At 47.5% G+C, this 23,820-nt stretch overlaps 1 protein-coding gene across 1 annotated transcript in view; it reads right to left on the reverse strand.

Annotated features, from left to right (window-relative positions):
• tmem67 (transmembrane protein 67) overlaps window positions 1-23,820 on the reverse strand; it is a 219,944-nt gene that overhangs the window by 30,883 nt on the left and 165,241 nt on the right. Inside the window, exons 20-21 of the mRNA XM_067979343.1 lie at window positions 18,314-18,453; window positions 5,931-6,071 (exon numbers count right to left, since the gene is read on the reverse strand). Of these exons, the coding sequence (XP_067835444.1) occupies window positions 5,931-6,071; window positions 18,314-18,453 (281 nt within the window). The remainder of the gene's footprint in view (window positions 1-5,930; window positions 6,072-18,313; window positions 18,454-23,820) is intronic.

Below are 23,820 nucleotides of genomic sequence, written 5' to 3' on the forward strand. Positions count from 1 at the left end.
GATGCAAAAAATTCATTTAGAACCCCTCCTACATCTGCCGGCTCCACACACAGATTGCCATTTTTGTCCCTAATGGGCCCTATTTTTTCCCTAGTCATCCTCTTACCCTTAATATACTTATAAAACATCTTAGGATTTTCCTTTATTTTGCTCGCCAGTGTTATTTCATGGCCCCTCCTTGATCTCCTAATTTCTTTTTTAAGTATCCCCCTGCACTTTTTGTACTCCTCTAGGGCTTCCTCCGTCTTTAGCCTTTTGTATCTGCCAAAAGCCCTCCTTTTTTTCCTAATCCATTCTCGTATATCCCCTGACATCCAAGGTTCCCTGGAGTTCTTGGAACCACCCTTGACCTTTACGGGAACATGTTGCCATTGTATGGTTTCAATCTCCCTTCTGAAAGACTCCCATTGCTCCGATGCGGATTTTCCTACAAGCAGCTGATCCCAGTCCATTTTGGCCAGATCCTGCCTTATCCTATTTGAATGGAGAAATACTACAAAATGCTGCGGTACAGAGGGATCTGGGTGTCCTCGTACATGAAACACAAAAAGTCAACATACAGGTGCAGCAGGTAATCCGAAAGGCAAACAGAATATTGGCCTTTATTTCTAGGAGGATGGAATATAAAAGCAGGGAAGTCATGCTACAACTGTACAGGGTGCTGGTGAGACCACACCTGGAGTACTGCGTACAGTTCTGGTGCCCTTATTTAAGGAAGGACATACTTGCATTGGAGGCATTTCAGAGAAGGTTCACTAAGTTGATTCCGGGTATGGAAGTGTTGTCTTATGAGGAAAGATTGAACAGGTTGGGTCTATACTCATTGGAGTTTAGAAGAATGAGAGGAGACCTTATTGAAACATACAAGATTCTGAGGGGACTCGATAGGATAGATGCTGAGAGGATGTTACCCCTCATGGGGGAATCTAAAACTAGGGGGCATAGTATCAGAATAAGGGGTCGCCCGTTTAAGACGGAAATGAGGAGGAATTTCTTCTCCCAGAGGGTCTTTGGAATTCTTTACCCCAAAAAGCTGTGGAGGCTGAGTCATTGTATACATTTCAAGGCTGAGTTAGAAACATTTTTGATCAGCAAGGGAGTCAAAGGATATGGGGAAAAGGTGGGAAAGCGGAGTTGAGGTAAAAATCAGATCAGTCATGATCTCATTGAATGGCGGAGCAGGCTCGAGGGGCCGAATGGCCTACTCGTGTTCCTATCTCTTATGGTCTTATGGTCATAAGGACAACACTGCCTGCGGCTGCCAAGGTCACCGTTGCTCTAAATTATTATGCCACTGGTTCTTTTCAGGCTGCAACAGGAGATATAAGTAACAACTCAAAGTTTGCAGTGCACTGCTGTTTAAGGGAGGACAGTGACGCTCTCTATTCCATGCAAAACAACTACGTCTCATTCCCACTTTCCAGAGACACGCAGGAGGAGACAGCACAAAGGTTTTGCTCGCATTGCAGGTTTCCCCATGGTGCATGGTGCCATTGACTGCATGCAAATTGCCTTGTGTGCTCCTCTTGTCAAGTCTGCAAAATTCATCAACAGAAAGGGATTCCACTCTCTCAATGTACTGCTGGTTTGTGACCACAAGCTGCAGGTAGACCGCAGTCATGACTTATTCATTCTGCGGCAGTCCTCTGTGCCACCTGTATACCAAGCAGCATGGCAAGTTAAAGGCTGGTTACTGGGTGACAAGGATTATGTCCTCATGATATGGCTGATGACTCTGGTCAGGAACCCACGCACACCTGCATAGCAGGCATACAATGAGAGCCATGCTGCCACCAGGAACATTGTAGAGCAGACCATTGGTGTCCTCAAACAACACTTCCGCTGCCTGGACCACTCGAGAGGAGCCCTGCAGTACTCAGCTGAGTGGGTACCCAGATTTGTCGTAGTTTGCTGCATGCTGCACAACCTCGCCATTATGAGGGCATAGGCCTTGTCACTACCTATCAAGTGACATGGTGTGGAGAAGGAGCATGAGCAAGAGGAAGTGGAAGAGGAGGAGGAGGAGGAAGAAGAAGAAGAGGAGGAAGGGAGGCTGCAACATTATCATCGCCGAATTCCCCACCATCAACATCCTGGGGGTCACCATTGACCAGAAACTTAACTGGACCAGCCGTATAAATACTGTGGCTACAAGAGCAGGTCAGAGGCTGGGTGTTCTGCGGTGAGTGACTCACCTCCTGACTCCCTAAAGCCATCGACAAGGCACAAGTCAGGAGCGTGATGGAATACTCTCCACTTGCCTGGATGAGTGCAGCTCCAACAACACTCAAGAAGCTTGACACCATCCAGGACAAAGTTTGATTGGCACCCCATCCATCACCCTAAACATTCACTCCCTTCACCACCGGCGCACTGTGGCTGCAGTGTGTACCATCCACAGAATGCACTGCAGCAACTCGCCAAGGCTTCTTTGACAGCACCTCCCAAACCCGCGACCTCTACCACCTAGAAGGACAAGAGCAGCAGATACATGGGAACAACACCACCTGCACGTTCCCCTCCAAGTCACACACCATCCCGACGTGGAAATATACCGCTGTTCCTTCATTGTCGCTGGGTCAAAATCCTGGAACTCCCTTCCTAACAGCACTGTGGGAGAACCTTCACCACACGGACTGCAGCGGTTCAAGAAGGCGGCTCACCACCATCTTCTCAACGGCAATTAAGGATGGGCAATAAATGCCGGCCTCGCCAGCGACGCCCACATCCCATGAACGAATAATAAAAAAAAACATAGACAGCCCCGTTCTGCTTGGGCTTTATGTGATCATGTGGTTCAAGAGCGATGCCAGTGACCTCAACTACACCTCCCCATTCACAAACAGTCCCACACTTCTTACCTTTCCTCTTTCAAAAACCATCACATCGTCTCTTTCTGACAACATTTATTGGTGCCTCCCTCAGTTGATCACACACGTAAAAACCAACACCAAATGCAAAGTCAAATCCAAATTTATCAAGTGAATAATTACATCATCTATACAATATCAAACTTCCCTTAGTGCCTGTCTTGCGTGTGCCGTTACCTAACCTAGTCCTCCTACGAGGAGCTTCCCCAGTGGCTGGAGCTTTCGAGTTGGAAGGCTGCTGACCTTCAATTGAGGAAACTGCAGATGGCCTTGGAGGATGACCTCGATCAGCTCTGGGCCTAGAGGGCCTGGCTTCAGACTGCACCATTTCGGCATGGGCTGCAGGACTCTGAGCCGGCTGGCTGGCTGACAGGCAACAGCAAGGGCACTGGCGGAGTGGCAGGGTGGGAGCAGGTTCCTGTTCCACCCTGGAATCCTCTTTCAACAGTGGTACCCAGAGCCATGAAGGCAGCAGTCTGAGCTTCCATGGCAGCAGTCTGAGCTGCGGTGGAAGCTGTTTGTGCAACGATGGAAGCTGTAACGTTGGTCGTCAGATGCTGCATCTTGGTGGGTTCACCAGGTGTGCTGCTGGAGGTGACCACCCATCCCACACTAGAAAGGATGGGCTCTAAACTCTGCACAAAGCCCTGCGTCAAGTGGGAGGTGGACTCCTCCATTCTCCTTGACATTGTGCGCAAGCTTTCTGGCAGGCTTTCCAGTGCACCAAGCTTTTGGTTGTGTATCACCATCATCCCTTTTGTCATTTAATCACTCCTGCCCTCCACCCTATCAGAGACCTTTCATTTTGTTCTTTCCTCCCCTCCCCTTCCTCCCCCCTTTCCCTGGCTCTGTACTTGCTTAAAAATTGTCTTATCTTCAATTTCTTCCAGTTCTGACAAAGGGTCATCGACCGGAAATGTTAACTCTGTTTCTTTCTCCACAGATGTTGCCTGACTTGCTGAGTATTTCCAGCATTTTCTGTTTTTATTTGGTTGTGCATGCCCATGAGCCGCCTTCTGTAGCCTTGCCCATCAAAATCCTTATCTGACCCCTCTGCAGCAGAACCAATTTGTGATCTCGCCCTCTGATGAGCTGGCACCTTTGGTGTCCTTCCCCCCTGCCCTGGCTCCTATGCACATGTGCCTGGTGTCTCACAATATGCAGATCCCTCCTCTATGCTCTAAAGCTCTATGAGTAGTGTCAATCTCTGAGCTGGTGACTGCGATAGTAAGATCGAACGATGGTATCTCTTCCTCATCACTGTCTTCTTCCTCTTCTGGCTTGGAAGTTTGCAGATTCTTGGGTATCTGAAATGAAAAAGGGACACAGGTTGGGTTATGGTGAGGCAAGAGGAGAGAGTAAGGAGTACCATCTCCAGCTTGTTATTCAGAAGAGAATGTGGGATGAGGGAGAAGGGAGAAGTGGGATGGCAGAAGAAGGATTAGGTATGCAGAGACCCTCGTCATCAATCCCTCCAGCCCGCCAGTGTTGCCCCCTCCCATGATGGCTAGCACTGTCTCCTCCATGGGGATTAAATCATGCTGGCGCGCTTCTCCTCCTCCAGTTGCTTGCTGCTGCCTCCTGTTACGCGCCACCTTCTCCTGAAAGAAAGAGGGAAGTGTGCGAGTGAGTGTCCTGCAATATATTTGGGCGATGTGGCTGTCATGGTTGAATAGCTGCTGGTGTGTGTGAGTTATGAGTTGTGGGTGTGAGGCTTGCAACAGTGCTAAGTGTGTGAGGGTGAGGTAAAGCATATGAATTGAAGTGTTCAGTACTGATTGATAGAGATTATTAGTAGGTGGATGATGGATGTGTTGTGAATTGAGCAATTGATGAGTGGTGCAGCTGTTAAGATATGCCATTTGACGATTGATCTCACCTTGAGAACTCTTGTCAGATCATTAAACTTCTTCCTGCACTACGTTCATATTCTTGCAGCTATACTCCTGGCATTCACCTCCGCCGCTACTTCCTCCCATTGCCTCCTGAGCATATGTCTTGAGGGCCTCCTGTCCCCATGTGGATAGAGGATGTCCCTCCTTCTCTCCGCCTCCTGCACCAAGGCTTCCAGTGCATTATCAGAAAATCTTGGTACATGTTCTCTCGCAGGTTGAGCCACCTTTCCAAAATGTTCTCAAAATCACTTGACTCAAAATCCTGACACCACGTCCAATAGCCACCTCCCCTTTATGAGGTGCAGGCTGCCTTTAAGTGGCGCTAGTGACTCGCACTATCAGGCCCCCTCCATATGTGTGCAGCCAATCAACAGTGCGGGTTATGCTGATTGCACAAAGCAATCATTATAATCAGCAGGCAGCAGGAATTTAACGTATCGCGATCCCCACACCCATTTTCAGGGGTTATCCAATTTAACCCCCTATGTCTGCAAATGAAGGCACTCTTCACTGTGGATAATAGTCATGCACACAAGTATTCACAGCTCACTAAAGATCACGTACAGAAAAATCTATCTGGGGGCGGCGGCACACAGCACAGTGGTGAAAGAGTCCCTGATGCTCTGCATGGATTTTCCCCAGCCTTGATAATTTGCTGTCACTTCTTCTAGTCCTCACATGTCATGCTCTGTTGCCATTGGTGTCATCAGCAAACTTGAATATACGGATCTATATTCATTCACCTAAGTCATTCATAAATATAGTGAAAAGCTCAGGCCCCAGTACAGATCCATGGGGGACACGACTAGTCACACCATGCCAATTTGAGTACATACCCATTATCCCTACTTTCTGTCTTCTACCTTTTAACTAATTCTCTACCTATGTCAATAGATTGCTGCCAATTCCATGCGCTCTCATTTTTGTTAATAGTCTTTTTTGTGGAACCTTATTGAATGCCTTCTGGAAATCCATATAAATAACATCCATAGATACTTCTTTATCTACCACGTTAGTTACCTCCTCAAACATTTTAACTAGGTTCATTAAACATGACTTACATTTTACAAATTCATGCTGGCTCTCTCTGATCAGTTCATATTTATCCAAGTGCTTAGGCTAACTAGCTGCATAAATAAAATTACAGTTTAAACAACATTCCCACCTGGATGAGACCAACCGCCAGCCAAATACTAGTAGCTATGCCATATCTCAGAATACGGCTCAATGGTGCAACATTGCTTTCAGTATTTCTGCTCAAATTAGAATAAGGATCCATTGAAGCCAGATTTGCAAAACCAACGACCTGAAAAGACAAAAACAAAGTCAGTGCATTTGCAATTCATGACAGGTCAATTAATCCTGTGACTGGCATAAATCTAAAATCTGAGTTTGAACAAAATGAACCCTGAATGACATCCCCGTTACATTACAAATCCACATCCATTGCACAACCGACACAGTAATATCAGTAATATTGCAACGAAGGTTCTATCAGAGAAACTAGTGCAACAGAGAAACAGGTTTTCGTAAGTTAGAAATTTTTTTCCTGGCCTCGATGCCTGTGGAAGTTCTGTGCAGGCAGAGAGCAGTAACCTGCACTGCTGATGCCACCATTTAAAGCCTCAACAATGTGGTTTTCTGCCTGCTGTTCTATAAACACCTTTCCTAGCTATCAAGAAGAAAGTGTCTGGTCCAGGTGACAATAACGCTTATATTTGCCACTGGTGACACTGCTGCCCGAGAAGACCCTGGGGGCAAAAAAGTGACATTTTGAAGTAGTTGTCCATTCCTCTGGAGGCAGCAGTGCCATTCCCTTTACACTACAGCACCACTGCCAAAGTCATGGCTGCTGTCACGGGCTCAGTGTCTGTTGTCATATGTCTGTGAAATGTCTTGGGATATTTTTCTACATTAAATTGCTATATAAAATCAAATTTTTGTAGTTTTTAGCTATACTGGTGGAAGATTTCAGCTTCAATTTCTCATCACTGCTGTTAGTTGTTCTCAGCTCGTGCAGATCTTGCAATTGGCTTCAGCTACGTTGGGCTAGGCAAAGAGGAGAAAAAAAATCAGCCAAAGTTCTGCCATCCAGTGACATTTGCTGGAATGTGTATGTGCTGTTGGGCGAGGACAAGATCAGCCTTGACTGTGATGCCCTTCATGTTGAAAAAGCTGCCACTACTCACCATCTAGGCTCAGATATAAAGAATGGCCACTTGAGTGAGGTGAAACCTGCTGGCATCTGTGGAACCATACCCTGTAAGAGTCAGTGGTGCTGATTTTTGGGTGCGTTGCACCAAATGTGTGCACCTAATTTCTGCCTATAATGTGTATAATGTGCATTTCCAGCAGGTATCATACACAGTGTAGGAAGCTCATTTTCATATTATAATGTGGAGACGGGACATCAGGTAGACGTTCCTGCTGATTTCTGGCCCTCATGCCAAACAGCGCTCAGTCATAAAAACCCCCATTTACAAAGCTTGTTAAGAATTGCTAAGCAGCTGCAGAAGGCATAACTTTCGATTTAATGGAACAGATTTAAAAGGATGTGAGCGGCGGGAAAGAGCGAGACCAGAGCGGGGATAAAAACAGCGCGGAGAGAGCGAGAGTCCAGTCGGTGAGCGGCGGGAAAGAGCGAGACCAGAGCGGGGATAAAAACAGCGCGGAGAGAGCGAGAGTCCAGTCGGTGAGCGGCGGGAAAGAGCGAGACCAGAGCGGGGATAAAAACAGCGCGGAGAGAGCGAGAGTCCATTCGGTGAGCGGCGGGAAAGAGCGAGACCAGAGCGGGGATATAAACAGCGCGAAGAGAGCGAGAGTTCAGTCGGTGAGCGGCGGCAAAGAGCGAGACCAGAGCGGGGATATAAACAGCGCGGAGAGAGCGAGAGTCCAGTCGGTGAGCGGCGGGAAAGAGCGAGACCAGAGCGGGGATATAAACAGCGCGGAGAGAGCGAGAGTCCAGTCGGTGAGCGGCGGGAGAGAGCGAGACCAGAGCGGGGATATAAACAGCGTGGAGAGAGCGAGAGTCCAGTCGGTGAGCAGCGGGAGAGAGCGAGACCAGAGCGGGGATATAAACAGCGCGGAGAGAGCGAGAGTCCAGTCGGTGAGCGGCGGGAGAGAGCAAGACCAGAGCGGGGATTTTAACAGCGCGGAGAGAGCGAGAGTCCAGTCGGTGAGCGGCGGGAGAGAGCGAGACCAGAGCGGGGATATAAACAGCGCGGAGAGAGCGAGAGTCCAGTCGGTGAGCGGCGGGAGAGAGCGAGACCAGAGCGGGGATATAAACAGCGCGGAGAGAGCGAGAGTCCAGTCGGTGAGCGGCGGGAGAGAGCGAGACCAGAGCGGGGATATAAACAGCGTGGAGAGAGCGAGAGTCCAGTCGGTGAGCGGAGGGAGAGAGCGAGACCAGAGCGGGGATATAAACAGCGCGGAGAGAGCGAGAGTCCAGTCGGTGAACGGCGGGAAAGAGCGAGACCAGAGCGGGGATATAAACAGCGCGGAGAGAGCGAGAGTCCAGTCGGTGAGCGGCGGGAGAGAGCGAGACCAGAGCGGGGATAAAAACAGCGCGGAGAGAGCGAGAGTCCAGTCGGTGAGCGGCGGGAAAGAGCGAGACCAGAGCGGGGATAAAAACAGCGCGGAGAGAGCGAGAGTCCATTCGGTGAGCGGCGGGAAAGAGCGAGACCAGAGCGGGGATATAAACAGCGCGAAGAGAGCGAGAGTTCAGTCGGTGAGCGGCGGCAAAGAGCGAGACCAGAGCGGGGATATAAACAGCGCGGAGAGAGCGAGAGTCCAGTCGGTGAGCGGCGGGAAAGAGCGAGACCAGAGCGGGGATATAAACAGCGCGGAGAGAGCGAGAGTCCAGTCGGTGAGCGGCGGGAGAGAGCGAGACCAGAGCGGGGATATAAACAGCGTGGAGAGAGCGAGAGTCCAGTCGGTGAGCAGCGGGAGAGAGCGAGACCAGAGCGGGGATATAAACAGCGCGGAGAGAGCGAGAGTCCAGTCGGTGAGCGGCGGGAGAGAGCAAGACCAGAGCGGGGATTTTAACAGCGCGGAGAGAGCGAGAGTCCAGTCGGTGAGCGGCGGGAGAGAGCGAGACCAGAGCGGGGATATAAACAGCGCGGAGAGAGCGAGAGTCCAGTCGGTGAGCGGCGGGAGAGAGCGAGACCAGAGCGGGGATATAAACAGCGCGGAGAGAGCGAGAGTCCAGTCGGTGAGCGGCGGGAGAGAGCGAGACCAGAGCGGGGATATAAACAGCGTGGAGAGAGCGAGAGTCCAGTCGGTGAGCGGAGGGAGAGAGCGAGACCAGAGCGGGGATATAAACAGCGCGGAGAGAGCGAGAGTCCAGTCGGTGAACGGCGGGAAAGAGCGAGACCAGAGCGGGGATACAAACAGCGCGGAGAGAGCGAGAGTCCAGTCGGTGAGCGGCGGGAGAGAGCGAGACCAGAGCGGGGATATAAACAGCGCGGAGAGAGTGAGAGTTCAGTCGGTGAGCGGCGGGAGAGAGCGAGACCAGAGCGGGGATATAAACAGCGTGGAGAGAGCGAGAGTCCAGTCGGTGAGCGGCGGGAGAGAGCGAGACCAGAGCGGGGATATAAACAGCGCGGAGAGAGCGAGAGTTCAGTCGGTGAGCGGCGGGAGAGAGCGAGACCAGAGCGGGGATATAAACAGCGTGGAGAGAGCGAGAGTCCAGTCGGTGAGCGGCGGCAAAGAGCGAGACCAGAGTGGGGATATAAACAGCGCGGAGAGAGCGAGAGTCCAGTCGGTGAGCGGCGGGAGAGAGCGAGACCAGAGCGGGGATATAAACAGCGCGGAGAGAGCGAGAGTCCAGTCGGTGAGCGGCGGGAGAGAGCGAGACCAGAGCGGGGATATAAACAGCGTGGAGAGAGCGAGAGTCCAGTCGGTGAGCGGCGGGAGAGAGCGAGACCAGAGCGGGGATTTTAACAGCGCGGAGAGAGCGAGAGTCCAGTCGGTGAGCGGCGGGAGAGAGCGAGACCAGAGCGGGGATATAAACAGCGCGGAGAGAGCGAGAGTCCAGTCGGTGAGCGGCGGGAGAGAGCGAGACCAGAGCGGGGATATAAACAGCGCGGAGAGAGCGAGAGTCCAGTCGGTGAACGGCGGGAAAGAGCGAGACCAGAGCGGGGATATAAACAGCGCGGAGAGAGCGAGAGTCCAGTCGGTGAGCGGCGGGAGAGAGCGAGACCAGAGCGGGGATATAAACAGCGCGGAGAGAGCGAGAGTTCAGTCGGTGAGCGGCGGGAGAGAGCGAGACCAGAGCGGGGATATAAACAGCGCGGAGAGAGCGAGAGTCCAGTCGGTGAGCGGCGGGAGAGAGCGAGACCAGAGCGGGGATATAAACAGCGTGGAGAGAGCGAGAGTCCAGTCGGTGAGCGGAGGGAGAGAGCGAGACCAGAGCGGGGATATAAACAGCGCGGAGAGAGCGAGAGTCCAGTCGGTGAACGGCGGGAAAGAGCGAGACCAGAGCGGGGATATAAACAGCGCGGAGAGAGCGAGAGTCCAGTCGGTGAGCGGCGGGAGAGAGCGAGACCAGAGCGGGGATATAAACAGCGCGGAGAGAGTGAGAGTTCAGTCGGTGAGCGGCGGGAGAGAGCGAGACCAGAGCGGGGATATAAACAGCGTGGAGAGAGCGAGAGTCCAGTCGGTGAGCGGCGGGAGAGAGCGAGACCAGAGCGGGGATATAAACAGCGCGGAGAGAGCGAGAGTCCAGTCGGTGAGCGGCGGGAGAGAGCGAGACCAGAGCGGGGATATAAACAGCGCGGAGAGAGCGAGAGTTCAGTCGGTGAGCGGCGGGAGAGAGCGAGACCAGAGCGGGGATATAAACAGCGTGGAGAGAGCGAGAGTCCAGTCGGTGAGCGGCGGCAAAGAGCGAGACCAGAGTGGGGATATAAACAGCGCGGAGAGAGCGAGAGTCCAGTCGGTGAGCGGCGGGAGAGAGCGAGACCAGAGCGGGGATATAAACAGCGCGGAGAGAGCGAGAGTCCAGTCGGTGAGCGGCGGGAGAGAGCGAGACCAGAGCGGGGATATAAACAGCGTGGAGAGAGCGAGAGTCCAGTCGGTGAGCGGCGGGAGAGAGCGAGACCAGAGCGGGGATTTTAACAGCGCGGAGAGAGCGAGAGTCCAGTCGGTGAGCGGCGGGAGAGAGCGAGACCAGAGCGGGGATATAAACAGCGCGGAGAGAGCGAGAGTCCAGTCGGTGAGCGGCGGGAGAGAGCGAGACCAGAGCGGGGATATAAACAGCGCGTAGAGAGCGAGAGTCCAGTCGGTGAACGGCGGGAAAGAGCGAGACCAGAGCGGGGATATAAACAGCGCGGAGAGAGCGAGAGTCCAGTCGGTGAGCGGCGGGAGAGAGCGAGACCAGAGCGGGGATATAAACAGCGCGGAGAGAGCGAGAGTTCAGTCGGTGAGCGGCGGGAGAGAGCGAGACCAGAGCGGGGATATAAACAGCGTGGAGAGAGCGAGAGTCCAGTCGGTGAGCGGCGGGAGAGAGCGAGACCAGAGCGGGGATATAAACAGCGCGGAGAGAGCGAGAGTTCAGTCGGTGAGCGGCGGGAGAGAGCGAGACCAGAGCGGGGATATAAACAGCGTGGAGAGAGCGAGACCAGAGCTCACTCTGAGAGCGAGACTCTGAGACCAGCGGCAGTTCGGGGTGACGTCACCAGTCAGAAAGTGACGCGGCACAGGGGAGGCAGCTGATTGGTGAGTAGGTTCAGGTGAGTATTTCTACCATTTTACTGGAAGTAAAGTAATAAGAAAGGGAAGATCTGCAGGTTTTATAGCAGATAGTGTTTTTTTTTTAGTGAACCTAGGTCCCTAGTATAGTTAACATTTTCTAATTTCAACGTAATTTGAAAGGGGTAACTAAGCTAAGGCAAGTCATGGCAGCAGACCTCGCACCCGTGATATGCTCCTCCTGCAAGATGTGGGAAGTCATGGACACTACCAGTGTCCCTGCCGACCATGTGTGCGGGAAGTGTGTCCACCTGCAGCTACTGACCGATCGTATCTCGGAGCTGGAGCTGCGGGTGGACTCACTGTGGAGCATCCGCGATGCAGAGAAACTCGTGGATAGCACGTTTAGCGAGTTGGTCACACCGCAGGTAAAGGGTATACAGGCAGGAAGTGAATGGGTGACCACCAGGAAGAGTAAGAGGTGCAGGCAGGTAGTGCAGGGGTCCCCTGTGGCCATCCCCCTCTCAAACAGATATGCCACTTTGGATGCTGTTGGGGGGGATGACTTATCAGGGGAAGGCAGCAGCAGCCAACTTCCTGGCACCACGGGTAGCTCTGCTGCACAGGCTGGGAGGAAAAAGAGTGAAAGAGCTATAGTGATAGGGGACTCAATTGTAAGGGGAATAGACAGGCGTTTCTGCGGCCGCAACCGAGACTCCAGGATGGTGTGTTGCCTCCCTGGTGCAAGGATCAGGACGTCTCGGAGCGGCTACAGAACATTTTGGAGGGGGAGGGCGAACAGCCAGCTGTCGTGGTGCACATAGGCACCAACGATATAGGTAAAAAAGGGGATGAGGTCCTAAAAGCAGAATATAGGGAGTTAGGAGGTAAATTAAAAAATAGGACCTCAAAGGTAGTAATCTCAGGATTGCTGCCAGTGCCACGTGCTAGTCAGAGTAGAAATAGGAGGATATTTCAAATGAATACGTGGCTAGAGGAATGGTGCAAGGGGGAGGGATTCAAATTCCTGGGACACTGGAAACGGTTCTGGGGGAGGTGGGACCAGTACAAACCGGACGGTCTGCACCTGGGCAGGGCCGGGACCGCTGTCCTAGGAGGAGTGTTTGCTAGTGCTGTTGGGGAGGGTTTAAACTAAAGTGGCAGGGGGTTGGGAACCTGAGCAGGGAGAGAGAGGAAAGCGTAACCGGAAGGGACAGAAGGTTATGGAGTAATAGGTAAAGTGTTAAAAAAGGAAAAAGCAGGAACTAAGCGTCACAAAACAGATTTGAAAGTTCTTTATCTGAATACACGTAGCATTCGTAACAAAATGGACGAGTTAACGGCACAAATAACTACGTATGGGTATGATCTTGTGGCCATTACAGAAACATGGCTGCAGGGTGACAACGACTGGGAATTAAATATGCCAGGGTATTTAACAATCAGGAAGGACAGGCAGGAAGGAAGGGGAGGTGGGGTGGCTATGTTAATAAAGGAAGGAATCACTGTAATACAGATAAATGATATTGGGACAAAGCATCAAGATAATGAAACAGTTTGGGTGGAGATAAGGAATAATAAGGGGAAAAAAACATTAGTGGGCGTAGTATATAGGCCTCCTAATAGTTGCAACTCTGCTGGAAGAAGTATTAATCAGGAAATAGTCTGGGCATGTAATAAGGGAACAGCCATAATTATGGGGGATTTTAATTATCATATTAACTGGACAAATCAAATTGGGCAGAGCAGCCTTGAGGACGAGTTCATTGAGTGCATCAGGGATGGATTTCTTGAGCAGTATGTAACTGATCCTACAAGGGGGCAGGCAACCTTGGACCTGGTCCTGTGTAATGAGTCAGGATTAATTAATAATGTCCTAGTTAAGGATCCCCTTGGAACGAGCGACCACAACATGGTTGAATTCCATATCCAATTAGAGGGTGAGAAGGTTGATTCTCAAACAAGCGTACTGAGCTTGAATAAAGGAGACTATGATGGTATGAGAGCGGAATTGATTAAAGTGGACTGGGAAAATAGATTAAAGGGTAAGACGGTACATGAGCAGTGGTGTTCATTTAGGGAGTTATTTTACAACTTTCAAAATAAATATATTCCACTGAGGAAAAAAGGGTGTAAAAGAAATGACAGCCATCCGTGGCTAAGTAAAGAAATCAAGGACAGTATCCGACTAAAAACAAGGACATATAAGGTAGCCAAACTTAGTGGGAGGATAGAAGATTGGGAATTCTTCAAAAGACAGCAAAAAGTAACTAAAGGATTGATTAAGAAAGGGAAGTTAGATTATGAAAAGAAATTAGCAAAAAATATAAAAACAGATAGCAAGAGTTTCTATAGTTATATAAAAAGAAAAAGGGTGGCTAAGGCAAACGTAGGTCCCTTAGAGGATGAGACCGGGAAATTAATGGTGGGAAACATGGAGATGGCAAAAATGCTGAACAAATATTTTGTTTCAGTCTTTACAGTAGAGGACACTAAAAATATCCCAACACTGGACAAACAGGGGACTCTACGGGGGGAGGAGCTAAATACGATTAAAATCACTCAGGAGATGGTACTCAGTAAAATAATGGGACTCAAAGCGGATAAATCCCCTGGACCTGATGGCTTCCATCCTAGGGTCTTGAGGGAAGTGGCAGTAGGGATTGTGGATGCTTTGGTGATAGTTTTCCAAAATTCCCTGGACTCAGGAGAGGTCCCGGCAGATTGGAAAACTGCTAATGTAACACCGTTATTTAAAAAGGGTAGTAGGCAGAAGGCTGGAAATTATAGGCCAGTTAGCTTAACATCTGTGGTGGGTAAAATTTTGGAGTCTATTATTAAGAAGACAGTAACGGAACATTTAGATAAGCATAATTTAATAGGACAAAGTCAGCATGGCTTTATGAAGGGGAAGTCATGTCTGACAAATTTGCTTGAGTTCTTTGAGGATATAACGTACAGGGTGGATAAAGGGGAACCAGTGGACATAGTGTATTTAGACTTCCAGAAGGCATTCGACAAGGTGCCACATAAAAGATTATTACTTAAGATAAAAAATCACGGGATTGGGGGTAATATTCTGGCATGGGTGGAGGATTGGTTATCGAACAGGAAGCAGAGAGTTGGGATAAATGGTTCATTTTCGGACTGGCAACCAGTAACCAGTGGTGTTCCACAGGGGTCGGTGCTGGGTCCCCAACTCTTTACAATCTATATTAATGATTTGGAGGAGGGGACCGAGTGCAACATATCAAAATTTGCAGATGATACAAAGATGGGAGGGAAAGTAGAGAGTGAGGAGGACATAAAAAACCTGCAAGGGGATATAGACAGGCTGGGTGAGTGGGCGGAGATTTGGCAGATTCAATATAATATTGGAAAATGTGAGGTTATGCACTTTGGCAGGAAAAATCAGAGAGCAAGTTATTTTCTTAATGGCGAGAGACTGGAAAGTAGTGCAGTACAAAGGGATCTGGGGGTCCTAGTGCAAGAAAATCAAAAAGTTGGTATGCAGGTGCAGCAGGTGATCTTATGTTCTTATGCTTTATAAGCGTTCGAGTAGTTTTGCAAAATATTTTTTCTGGCCCACCAGGTTAGTGAAAAGGCTTAAGGGGTAATTTGCTGATTGTGCTTCTGGTGGGGAGCCTTGCCTGCAGAGAGTACATATTGGAAATTTGGGCGTGTTGCGCACGATTTTCTGACCATTCCAATTTTACAGCACAGAAGGAGGCCATTTGTCTCATCGCACCTGCACTGGTTCTCTTAAATAGCTATCCACTTAGTCCCATTCCCCTGACCTTTCTCCATTCTCATTTACATTTTTCCTGCTTTAAAATTTTTCTCCAATTCCCTTTGAAAAGTTATTATAGATTCTGCTTCCACCACTGTTTTTGGTGGGGCATTCAATATCCTAACAATCTTCCACATATATAAAAAATAAATTCTCCTAGACTCTCCCTTTGTTCTTCTGGTGATGATCTTAAATTTATGCCCCCTTTTACCAATTCATCAACCAGTATTTTCCTGATTTACCATATCAAAACCCCTCATAATTTTGAACACCGCTACTAGATCACCTGCTAATCTTCTTTGTTTTAATGAAAAGTGCCTAAGTTTCTCTCATCTGTCTCTATAACTAAAGTGAGGTTTCTTTATCTAGTGAGCATGCAAAAGGGAGAAGCACCAAGTTCGGAGAAGGATGGGAAGGTGCTCTTGCGGCAGCAGTGAGAAAAGGTGTAAGTGAAAAGCCTTGCAGTTGTGAGCAGGTGAACCCAGACTGCTGTTTGTGACTGTTGTGAGGGCATGAGCAGCAGGTGAGTGTTTGTTTGTAATGAGGTGAGCTGTTGTCGTGACCAGCTGTGTGTGGAGAAGAAGCATGCAGAGTGAGGAGGGTAAAACTGAAGCTTGCATGGTGAATGGGTGCCAAAAAACTTCTATGGAAAGGTGTGACATATATAAATGGAGACAAGAAGAACTGCATCTCACCCTTGCAGTCCTAGTCAGGTCATTAAACCTCTTCCTATACTGAACCCAGGTCTTCAGTATGATGCTCTGGCACTGACGACTTCAGCAATCTCCTTCTAGGATTGCTGCTGTGTCTGTTTTGGGACCCTGGTGCCGTCTCTGGGCGAGAGGCCCTGCCCCCGTTCCCACACTTGCTTCATCAGGACTTCCACTGAGACGTCACTGAACCTTGGAACTATAGCCGTCAACATTCTGCAATGCTTCAAGCAAGTGGAGAAACGGCAGAACCTATTTTTCTAAGGGGCATTGAACAAACAGCAACTGCTCAGAAATTACACTATTAAGCAGCAGAACTTACTCTTCTCAGAGACACTGAACCAATACCAATGGCTGAGAAATTGCTACAAATCAGCAGGACAAACTTTCCTCGGGATGACTTGACACCTCTCTTTATGAGGTACATTCACCCATTAAATGCTGCAGATCTCAGGTGGAAATCCCATCTCCCAATTGGGTGGGTTGTCAGTCAGTAATCCCAATGCTTGGGCAACCCACCAATGGAATGCAAATAAGGCCTGGCCGTCAAAATTGACTAGGCTTTCTGTCCCCGTGATCAGGCGGCCAGAACAATCGCTCTGCCCACCCACTATCTGGGAGGAAATTCTACCCCAATATTCTAACTGTAGCCTAACCAATGATTTGTTTAGGTTTAACATTATCTCTGATATAAGATCATTATCCAAGATCCTATTTTTTTTACAGCTTTATCAACTTGTCCTCTGAAAGTTTCTCTGCTTCTACATAAGAAGAGTATGCCATTCAGCCCCTCCTATCTGCTCCAGCATTCAATTAGATCATGGCTGATCTGTACCTCAACTCCATTTATCCGCTGCAGCTCCATAACCCTTGAGACCTGTACCTAACAAACATTTATCGATCTCAGTCTTGAAAGCTCCAACTGTTCCAGCATCCACAGCCTTTTTGGGCTCTCCTCTAAAGTTCATTACCTCTAAAGTTTTACCATTTAATGTATATGTTCTCTCCTTATTCAAAGTCTTTCAATTTTTGAACCCTGCTTCAGTTCAGGCCGTTTCTTTGCATTAGGTGCCAGCTTGTCATGTAAGCAAAGTAGTTGTGTCATACTGTAATTTGAAGGAGAATATACACAGATAGGCATGTGCCAACGTTGTAGGCCACCATGGTGTTATGAAGGGAACATGTAGCATGTAGGTTGGTTGCTTTATAATGTCTTTATTTGTAAAGTCCTTTGAAAATGGAATGTATCAAGGCTTTCTATTGTAAGTTACAACTGTAAGGTATGTCTTTGAATATTCACGGTCACTGGGCCCTAGCTCAGCTTTTTGGCCTTTTACAGAAACAAAAGGAAACAAAGTGTTACTAACAGGTCCTCATTACAGTTTGGTCGTACGTTGTCTTCGTCTATCGTATTGGCATAGACCTGCTATTCATTGTATGCTTTTGCATCAATGTACAACTGAATAGAGTATAAAGAAAGAAAGAACTTGCATTTATATAGCGGTCTTTATGACCTCAGGATGACCCAATGCACTTCACGGCCAATTAAGTACTTTTGAAATTTAGTCACTGTTGTAATGTAAGGAAATGCGGCAGCCAATTTGCGCACAGCACGGTCTCACAAACAGCAAAAAGACAAATGACCAGATAATCTGTTTTAGTGGTGTTCGCGGTGGCCTTTAAAGTTCCCATCATCCTTTGCCAGCAGCTCTTTAACAACTGGTGATATGCGGATTCTGGCTAGGCCCTTTTGCCTTTGTGAGTTGCTGATGCCTGGCCCAAAATGGTACAGAAGCTTTGCACCTTTAATTGGATGAGTGCTATTCCTGCTCCACCCACTGGGTCCTTACGCGAGCCTGAAAAGAAGTCGTGTGTCTTCAGAAAAGGAGAGAAAACTTGGGGATGGGAGCAAAAAGAAAAATATTTACATGTTGAGTAACAACCATACTTAAATATAAATGAGCTGAGTGAAAATCTGCTAATCATAAAAGTGCTGATCATAAATAGTTTGTAACAATCTGTATTTTTGTCTTTGGTACAAGATTGGAAAAAAAACAGGAAGTCCTATCTGACTGGTCCCAAACACTAACACTAATAATCACCCACTCAAATATGTATCCAACAGTCCCTTACATTTCCCATTCTATCTTCTGCCTGTTTTAGACATTTATCACCCTCTGCGTAAAGGAGGTAATCTAAATTGTCTGTGCGCCTTCTGTCTTCTAAGCTTGTGCCTTTGCCCCCGGCTTCTAGGGTTTGTAGCAATCTCAAGCATATTATTGGGTTTAATTTATCTATTCCCTTAAGAATCTTGAATACTTGTTTAAGTTCTTTTCTTCCCCTATTGGATGTTAAACTTACTTCCAAAAAGAAAAGAACAGCAGTAATTTGAAAAATAGGATTAATTTTCCTGATCGTCTGAATGTTACTCCATTCATTTGCTACAAAGTATGTCCTCCAGATGCTCACAGGAGCTGGGACAGTCTTTATATCACCTCCACCTATAAACAATGAACAAACAGTTTAAAGGTGTATAAAAACTTTAAAAATGCAAATACTAGAAATCCAAAACAAAAACAGAAAATGCTGGAAATGCACAGTAGGATCATCAACATCTGTAAAAAGAAAAGACAGGTTAACGTTTCAGGTGTAGCCTTTTGTCAGACTAAGCTCAGGTACAGTATCTCATCATTCATTTGGGCCTTCTGCAAAATTCTGGTCTGAACACTGATTGTAGTAATGTCTGGCTTTAGCTACATCTCCCATTTTCTTTACAGCAGGCAGTGCTGGAGGTGTAGGGTGAGCCTGTTGGTGTCTGGGAAAGGGCACGTGGAATGACAATCTGGATATAGATTCTTTGTCAGAACACATTTCTGATGGAGGAGGGAAGGGAATGTTGGTCTGTTTTTCTCTCCTATTTTTAGGACTGGCAAACCTGCTTGTTTCTCTCGCATTTTCTGTTTTCATTTCAGGCCTCCTACATCTGCAGGCTACATTTTCCCCTTCAATTTTCTGATTTGTTTCCATATGTAGGCCTTCCTTTTGCCTTTTCACAGTCTTACCAATTTGCACGTTCCTTTGATGTTTTAATTTATTTTCATTGTGATGCCGAGATAACCTTTAATATTATCTAATAGTTTCCTATTTTTCTGTTAAACAATTTTCTCCCCTCTTATTTTCCAACTCTATTAAAATGGTTGCTCATCTTTCAGTTTTTAGTTCTGATGAAGGATTACACTCAAAATGTGAATTTGTCTTTTCTCTTTAGAGGCTGAACTTGATCCACAGGATAGACACTCAAACTATAAGGAAGAAAGTAATGCAAAGCCTCCATCTGGTGTGACTTCTGTTGCTGAATTAATTACAGAAAATTATGCTACTTAAATATCATTACATTTTGTTCTTGTGACTCTGTAATTTGCACTATCGTAGGTTAATTGGCCTGTAAAACACAATGCCATTTCTAGAACATTGCTTCGCCAACGAACACCAGTCACAATTATCAGTTTTGTCAGTGCCAAAGGCATTCCATACCCAGACCTAGAGATGTCAGACTCAGAAGGAAGTAAAGAATTAATGGAACTCATTCTGGGTATTGGATAGGAAAAAATAGCCATCAGGTAGATAATATAACCAACAAAAAAGAATGAATGAAAAGACAATGAATACTGAAAACAGAAAAATGAAGATAAATCACTTCTTGAAACCAAATAGCAGAGAAAAATCTAGACTAGTAGAATAAATAATATTGAGACCTAAAAATCTGGGAACTGAGGTAATGGTAATTTTCAGATAGTGAGGCAGTAATGAATAAATTGGAGAGAAATAGAGACAAACTGGAATAGAGAAAGGAGAAGAAGATTATCAAACACAAGCAAAGTGGATGCAGATCTAAGGAATTTCCCAGCCAGTGAATTCTAATGATATAATTCGACTTCATATTAAAATCCAAAAGTGTAAGGCAGCAGAATTAAAACAGCTAAAGTGACAAAGCTACTGGTGTGTTCTGGGTTTCCAGTTATAGGTACACTAACATTAATCATGCAAAAATGTTGTTTCTTGGAAACGCATAGTGCCTGAATCTCCGAAGTGGGGCTGAGCAAAGAAACATTTTAGGAACCTCTGATTTAGAAGAAGGCACATTAAGGAATACACAAATTTCCACCCTTTGGGAAAGAAAAATACACACAAAGTAATACAAATGTTCAAACAACTCATTACATTAAGAAAACACTCAGAAGTCAGGCAACATCTGTGGAGAGAAACAGAGTTAACGGGAGGAATTTTAACCTCCCACGACGGGCGGGAGAGAGTTGGGTGGCGGTGTGTTAAATTGTTAAAAATGTTAAACCTGACCCTAACCTACTGTGTTTTATTGAGTAACCCACTCTGGGGAGGAGGGTCAGTGATTTTAAGGTTTTAATATTTAAATGAGGATGCATTCCTCAGATTTTGGCAGCCATTTGAATTTAATGGCTGTGGTCCGGGTTTCTCCGGGCTCGGGAAACCTGGCATCTGCCAGATTTAGCAGGTAAGTGCTTTTCCAGCACTGCTTGTGGGCCAGGAGGAGGAGGAGTGCTTTCCCCGGCCCCATAAGTACATCTTCTGCCATGATTTCTCCGTCCCTGCGCTCGGCTGACCACCTACCCCCTCACCCTGCGATCTGCCGACCCAACCGATATTCTGATCCCACACACGGTTTCTCCCTCTCGCAATCTCTCCCCCGTGATCGATCCCTCCCTCTCTCCTCGCTGTTGCACTCTGAGCACCCCTCCACCACTGACCCCCCATCTTCTCGACTGCCGGGGGCTTTCCCACCAGGCAGCCAGCTTTTCAATCCTGCCGGCTGCTGGGTGGGAAATGGAGTAAGAATATTCTAATGAGGTCCAGCCGTTAAATTTGGCGGGATCTCCACCTTCCCGGTATTTCCGGCCGCTGACACATGCCCCCGCTCCCTCCCCGCCTCCCCGTAACTATCGGGGCCAACATTTCAGGCCTGGGAAATTCCTTTCCAACCCCTAAGGCGATCAAAACTAGTCCAGTAGACCACAATGACCATAATTGTATTACTTTAGTAACTCACCTATCTTTTGTATGTCGTGATTTCTGCCCCAGCCAGGAACTGGCCCAGTTCTCTTTTGAAGGTATTAAGTCAATCCGCATTCACTGCACAAGCCGACAACTTGTTCCATAGATCTACAATCCTTTGGGAAAAGAAGAACCTTCTGACCTCTAAACTAGTTCTATCTTGCAAAACTTATAGGCACAACCCTTCGTTCTCCCTAAACAATCTATTTTGAAATAATCCCTCTATACGAACACAGTCTAGTCCCTTCATTATTTTGAACACCTCAATCAATTCTCTCCAGCATATACTCTCCTCTAAAATAAATAGACCAAGCCTTTTAAGCCTATCGGGGTAACAGAAGTGTCTTATACTGGGTAAATTCTCATGGTCCTCCTCTGACCTTTTCCAAAGCCTCTATAACATCTACCATGTGAGGGGATCAAAACTAGGCCTGATCAAGATCTTATAAAAGGTCAATATGCTGCTTTTTGTTTTACATTGAATTGTCCTAGCAATGCAACCTAATACTCTATTTGCTTTGACTATCGCTTCACGACTCTGGTCGTGAACCTTAAGAGAATTATGTACTATAACACCGAGATCGTTTTCTTTCTCAACAGACTTTAGTTCTGCATCTTGTGGGATATAAGTAAACTTGGCATTGGCCCTGCCCTCGTGCATAACACTACATTTATCTAAATGCTATTTGCCAAACACGAACCCATTCCCTCATCACATCAAGATCTGCTTGCAGTAGTTTATTTTCATCCACTATTCTAATACTCACACAGATCATCGTATCATCCGCAAACTTGCAGGTCATTCCTCCAACACTCATATCCAGGTCATTAATGAAGATCGTAAAAGGCAGGGTGCTGGTAACTGGTCTCCCAGCAGATCCACAACTATTAGTAACCATTTTCTGCCTACAGGAATGCAGCTAATTCTTAATTGAATCTAACAGCTTCCCACCAATTCTATAAGATTCTATCTCGTAGAGTAACCTACATTGCAGCACCTTGTAAAACGTTTCTGAAAATCCAAGTATACAATGTTTACCGGCTGCCTTCATCTTCCAACTTAGTAACTTCGTCAAAAAATTCAATCAGGTTGGTAAGACACGATAGCCTCGAAATTCGATCGAGCCCGAAAACAGATGTGCAGGGGGCAAGGTTCACAAATGATGCTCCTGTTTGCCTGGTCCCAGGCAGTACGTGAAATTGGTGCTGGCAACTCATTATAATGATTCAGGCGTGCAGCCAGCTATTCATTCGCTGTACGCCTGTTTTGGGGGGCGGGGAAATCGGTCGTTTCTGACGCCACTTGAAGGCAGCCAGATCTCTTAAAGCGGAGGTGCACCCTGGCTACAGACAAGGGGGAAACTTCGAAAATTGAAAAATATGGCTGGAACAGGTCCAGAGAAGCCACTGAGGTTTTCAGATACTGTGTTGGAGGCCCTGGTCCATGTGTTGGATAGGAGGGAGATCCTGTTCCCCCTCAGGGGGCAGAAAGCCGTCCAGGCATCAACTCCACTGCCAGTGGGAAGAGGTTGCAGAGGAGGCCTATGCCAGGAGCTTATCTTCCAGGACATGGATTCTCATGGATTGAGAATTGGTTGACAGACAGGAAACAGAGAGTAGGAATAAATGGGTCTTTTTCCGGGTGGCAGGCAGTGACTAGTGGGGTACCGCAGGGATCAGTGCTTGGGCCCCAGCTATTCACAATATATATATCAATGATTTGGATGAGGGAACGGAATGTAACATTTCCAAGTTTGCAGACAACACAAAGCTGGGGTGGAATGTGAGCTGTGAGGAGGATGCAAAGAGGCTCCAATGTGATTTAGACAAGTTGGGTGAGTGGGCAAGAACATGGCAGATGCAGTATAACGTGGATAAATGTGAGGTTATCCACTTTGGTTGTAAAAACAGAAAGACATTATTATCTGAACAGTGACAGATAGGGAAAAGGGGAGATGCAACGAGATCTGGGTGTCCTTGTACACCAGTCGCTGAAAGCGAGCATTCAGGTGCAGCAGGCAGTTAGGAAGGCGAATGGTATGTTGGTGTTCATTGCAAAAGGATTGAGTACAGCAGCAGGGATGTCTTACTGCAGTTGTACAGGGCCTTGGTGAGATCTGGAGTATTGTGTGCAGTTTTGGTCTCCTTATCTGAGGATGTCCTTGCCATGGAGGGAATGCAACGAAGGTTTACCAGACTGATTCCTGGGATGGCAGGACTGACGTATAAGGAGAGATTGGGTTGACTAGAGTTTAGAAGAATGAGAGGTGATCTCATTGAAACATATAAAATTCTAACAGGACTAGACAGACTAGATGCAGGGAGGATGTTCCCGATGGCTGAGGAGTCCAGAACCAGGGGTCACAGTCTCAGGATACGGGGTATGCCATTTAGAACTGAGATGAGGAGAAATTTCTTCACTCAGAGGGTGGTGAACCTGTGGAATTCTCTACCACAGAAGGCAGTGGAGGCCAAGTCATTAGATGTATTCAAGAAGGAGATAGATATATTTCTTAATGCTAAAGGGATCCAGGGATATGGGGAAAAAGTGGGAACAGGGTACTGAGTTAGCCTTGATCATTTTGAATGGCGGAGCAGGCCTGAAGGGCCGAATGGCCTATTCTTGCTTCTATTTTCTCTGTTTCTATGGCTGCAATGCCAAAAGAAGTTTAATGACCTCACCACTGTTGTTAAAGTAAGAATACTGCTCTCTTACTCTCTGCTTACACCATCATCACCACCAGCCTCACTTCTCACAATACTCACTTTCCCTGCTTCCC

This window comes from Heptranchias perlo, chromosome 3 (genome assembly GCF_035084215.1).
Source record: "Heptranchias perlo isolate sHepPer1 chromosome 3, sHepPer1.hap1, whole genome shotgun sequence".
In the NCBI taxonomy this organism is placed as follows: domain Eukaryota; kingdom Metazoa; phylum Chordata; class Chondrichthyes; order Hexanchiformes; family Hexanchidae; genus Heptranchias; species Heptranchias perlo.